Source organism: Echinops telfairi, unplaced genomic scaffold, assembly GCF_000313985.2.
Source record: "Echinops telfairi isolate 266 unplaced genomic scaffold, ASM31398v2 ScPeMD7_25;HRSCAF=90, whole genome shotgun sequence".
NCBI lineage: Eukaryota > Metazoa > Chordata > Mammalia > Afrosoricida > Tenrecidae > Echinops > Echinops telfairi.
This window is the reverse complement of record NW_022103922.1, coordinates 6,610,333-6,615,142: the sequence shown is the minus strand read 5'-3', so window position 1 is coordinate 6,615,142 and position 4,810 is coordinate 6,610,333. Positions and strand designations below refer to the sequence as shown.

At 52.3% G+C, this 4,810-nt stretch overlaps 1 protein-coding gene across 1 annotated transcript in view; it reads right to left on the bottom strand.

Moving 5' to 3' along the window:
• Positions 1 to 4,810, bottom strand: part of CDC37L1 (cell division cycle 37 like 1) — a 36,955-nt gene that overhangs the window by 25,710 nt on the left and 6,435 nt on the right. The window contains exons 2-3 of the mRNA XM_004714556.2: positions 4,544 to 4,741; positions 4,004 to 4,110 (exon numbers count right to left, since the gene is read on the bottom strand). Of these exons, the coding sequence (XP_004714613.2) occupies positions 4,004 to 4,110; positions 4,544 to 4,741 (305 nt within the window). The remainder of the gene's footprint in view (positions 1 to 4,003; positions 4,111 to 4,543; positions 4,742 to 4,810) is intronic.

Sequence of the window (4,810 nt, the reverse complement as noted above, 5' to 3'; positions counted from 1 at the left end):
CCCCCCCCCACTGGGCTGACTTCCCAGGTGAGTCTTCAGGTAAACAGGTTTCTGTGGGGACAAATGTGGGTAGTGCTGCCCTTTAGATGCTGTAATTGCCCACTCAGCTCAGGGACATGGGGCCTAAGCACCACACTGTCCTGTCCCTGTTCCCCACCCACCAGGCCCCCAAATCTGCGTAGTACATCCATTTGGGAATGGGCTGGCTGTCTTACGGTAATAAGACAGGATGAGTGTAAGGTGCGCCTTAAGTCCCTCTTTTGAGATGTTACTAGGTGCCATCCAGCCAGCTCCAACCCACAGCGACCCCCCCCACCCCCAACAGAGCAAAACCCTGCCCGGTCCCCCTGTCCTCACAACGGTTCCTGTGCTCAAGCCCACTGCTGCTCCCCGGCATCCCTCCACCTCCTTAGGGCCTTCTCTCCCTCTGAGACAGAAGAGATTAAATAAGCATCCATCTAGAGGAGCGCGATGCTCACACACGGGCGTCTGCAAGCAGCCAGAGGCAGAGGCTAGAGAGACAAAGACCCTCCTCCCGCGTGCACACAGGGAGACGACACCAGCGCCCCACACTGAGGAAATCAATGAGTTGCTACAGCAGTGTGAGGTAACGAAGCCTGAACCTGTATCGAGTGGGGATGCTGCTGCAGCGCACGCCTAAACGTGGACAAGGCTGTGGACACGGGGTAGAGACTGGGAGAGGATTACGGTGCCTGACAAGAAACGCCTAGATTGCCTTGAAGAGACTGTTGGTAGAGGGATGGGTGTCGAAGGCGATTCTGGTAAGGGCTCCGGAGTGAAGGGCACACACAGGACGCCACTAGAAACATGCTGAGTGTGCTCACGTGACGACTGGAAGGGAGATGATGAACCTGCTTGGACGAGGGCGGAAGGGTGTTTTCATGCACTCGCAAGGACCCTGTCTGAATTAGCGTCAGATGTTTGGGGGAAGGTAGGACTTCTCTATAAGTGATGAACTTGGAGAGCTGACGGAGACTGCTAAGCAGTATCTTAACAAGGCCACATGGTTTCTCCTGAGGCTGATCGTAAAAAACACAAAGCTGAACTTAGCAATGAACTGTGCACAATGAAAACTAAACCTAAATATGTGGAAAATTCACTAAGGATGTGGCGACACAATCTTTTGTTAGTGAGGGAGCAAACCAACTACAGGACAGTAGAAAAAACCCTCCAGCGCAGGCTGAACGGGACGGAGGACAGAAGACTAGACACTGTCTTGGAACTCTAGGGACAGGAAACGGCCCAAGAGGCTGCATGTGCTGTTCTCCCAGAGAGGGTCCTCCCTGGAGCAGCCTGGGCATCCGCAGAGCTTTTAGAGGGAATACCCAAAGCTGGGCAGAAGCCCGTCTGCTGAGCGTCAACGGCCAGGGCCATGGCTTCCTACTTAGGAGTCAGATCTTCAGAAGTTCAGTTCAAGCGTGCAGGCTGCCATTCAGATGGACTAGGAGAATGGGGCCACCTCCAGTGGACCTAGAAGGCAGAGCCCAAGCCCACTCTTGGAATCCCCATCCACAACCAAGAGATTATGGCCACCACACAGTCTGGCTCGCAGGACACAAAAGAGAGGGACACTTTTCAAACCCTGAGGGTGAATGCAATTGTTCTGCTGGGCTTTGAACTTGCTTGGTGCCTGCTTATCTGTTCTTTCCCTCCACTCCTCCCACTTATCATGGAAATGTGTCTACCTTGTACAGAGTTTGACCAGTGTACTCTGGAAGCAGATAGCTTGTATTCTAGTCTGTAGATGAAGACTATATTTGCTTGACATGATTTAGGAGATGAGATTTAAAGTTGGAGTTGATTTAAGACTTTTACGGTAATGTGATGGGGTAAATGTGGCAAGGCCATGAAGTTTGGGAGGCGAGAGGGTGCAACTTTAGAGACTGAACTACATCACCCCCAAATTCTTATGTATACCTAAGAGTTCCTTAAGGGTTTTGTTGAAATGGAGGTTCCAAGCCAGTATATCTGGGGTGGAAAGGCAAATTCTCAGCAGGAGATCAAACTGGGATGAACTGATTCCAAGCCAGTGAACCCTAACCTGTACAGCCTGTGGACACACAGTGACCATGACAATGGGCTTAACCAGGACACATGTGAGGGTGACTTAGGACCAGGCAGCATTGGGTTCTGTTGGGCAGAGGGTCACTGTGAATCAGAACTCATTTGACGGGCACAGAAAACCTTAACTATCACAGCACCTAACAACAAAAACAGCAGCATGAGGAGCCCTGGCGGTGGCACAGCCTAAACAATGGGCTGCTGGGTGAGCAGTTCAAACCACTTCACGGCTTTGTTTGGTCTGTCTGTTGGGTCAGTGAGACAGAATTAGTGTGGGGGTGTTTTAATAAGCCACTCTCCTCTGAGACATCAAAGAGATCAGTCAGGGAACAGGAAAGGCAGAGATGAGGGAAGAGACATGCCAACGCCATATGAAGACCCCCTCCCCCACCGCCCAGAAGTAGAAGCTCAGGGTCAGCACCTGGCACTTGGGTTTCTCTCCTAAACTGCAAGAAAATAAATTCCCGTTTGTTAAAAGCACACATTTGTGGTGTTTCTGCCACAGCAGCCAGATAACAAAATGACTAACCAAGTACAATATTTTCATTTTCCTTATTTCAAGCAAAAGATACCTGCTACGATTCAGAGGCGGCTAGGAAAAGGAATAACTGTGTAGGGACAAAGTCTGCTGTGTGAGAAGACACAAAGGTACACTGCGACAAGCAGAACAGACACACAGACACAGCTCTATCTCAAGAGCAGTCATTTCTCAAAGCAAACACAGAAACCACATTTCCCATCTCTACACGTGACTTAGGTTCAAATGCTTTCCCACAGGCCCGCCCCACCATGTCTAGGCATTTGGATAAAGCTTCCAACACGTACGCAGATGATGAAGCACAATATTAAGTCCAATTTTAATAATGAATATATTGGAGTTTAGCGGTGTGCTCCACAAGATTCTCCTTTACTGGAGTGTTAGCATTAATAAGGTTGGCCCATGTATCTTTACAACGGCCAAGCAGGATCTCTACATTCTAGTCTGCCTTGACATTAGCAAGCAAAGTTGCTTTGCTTTTTTTTTTAGTTAATATTATAAAGTAAATGTAAACAATTTCCCCATATATCCAAGCCAAAAAACACATGTCCTAAAATGGCAGGGGTGGTGGTGGTGGGAGTAGGTCTGTTATAAGCGCACGAATAAACTTAGAATTACTAAGTAGTTACTTTGCAAGTCTGACCACTCAGTTTTGGCCAAATCAAGTTTTACTGCGTTTCATGGTGAGGACAAACACTGGACTAGGTGGCAGAAGTTCTAGCTAACTAGCTGTCCCGCCTCTTGAAGGAGCGAACCCCTACACACCCCTAAAGAGGCCTTCCCTAAGGTGACCAGACGTCCCGCTTTTTATCAATTATTCCCGAGTCTGGCGGCATTTTTAAAAAGTCCCAAGTTTTGGAAAGAATGCACAAGCTAGGGTAGACGGTTTTCAGCTGCCATCTGGCCATTTCGCCAGGATATGGGTTTTATCAATGGTGTCCCACTTTACCAGTGTCAGGATCTGGTCACCTTCCATCTATACGTAGTGATGACTCTACGTGCCTGATGCACAAGCACAGAAACTACACACCTATTTTACAGTCGGTGCTTCTCAGGTTACTGTTGGGGGTTCTGCTACAAAGCCCTGAAATTCATGAGATTCCCCCCCCCACTCCAAAATGGTGGGGGGGTGCAGCTGCTGGGCATTCTTTCCTGCTGCCCTGTCACCTGTGTTTTGTAGACACAGATGACACTCCTGATCCATAATTAGTGGGTGACGATTGACCCCATCAGGTCTCGGGCTGTCCTCCTGAAAAAATGCCCTGCACGATGCCAGCGGCAGGCTGGCTCGCGCGCGAGCGAGTCCGTGAGGATGAGGCTGCATTCATTCATCTGTGCGAAGCCAACTGACCCGTTAGCTGAACGTTGAAAGGACGACCCTACCTGGTCGGGCCGGTCTTCAGGAAGCCGAGGCTGGCGAACAACGGCTCTCCATTCCGGCCTGAAGTCAGGCAAAGGTAGGAGCCCTACAATCGGTGGCAGCGCCCATTCTGTAACCCGGGGCACGTGTGTAAAGCACGCTCCGGTCCGGAGGTTAGAAACCAGGACCCGCCACGACCCTCAAAGGCTGGATCTCGTCTGGGCGCGACAGGGCGAGGAGGGCGGGCCCGCAGTCGGACCTGAGCGGCCCGCGGGCAGGTCAGCGTGCAGCTTGGGCTTGCTCGGGATTGGGGGTGGACAGGAGCAGAACCGGTAACAATCGCGCTCGCTTTTTTGGTTCGTTTTGATTTTTAGGGAGCGGTGGTCCCGCGAAAGGGAGAGACGGACGCCAGCACCTAGAGCGGGGCTCCTGGAATTCGCTCCCAGGTCAGCATCGGGGGCGGGGCGGAGGAGAACGATGGGAAACTACTTGGACATCAGGAACTCGGCCAACTGTTCAATTACAACCACTCAGTGGCCCCGGCTGCGTCCGTGCGGACGCACCGGTAACCGGGCAGGGCGCTCGGCGAAGCCCGCAGCAGGAGGACAAAGGGTCAGTGGGGTAGCCCGAGCCGCCCCAAACGTGGGTGCTGTCGGGAGGGCGAGAAGGCGGGGCGCCTTCCACGGGTGGGGAATCAGCCAAGGGGAGAGGAGAGAGGTGCGGGGAGGCCCCACGGCCCCGCACGGCCCCCTCCGAAGATGCTACAAGAGCGGGGGAGCATCAGGCGACCCGCAGGGAGAGCTCGGGGGAGAGGCGGACGGAGCCCGCGC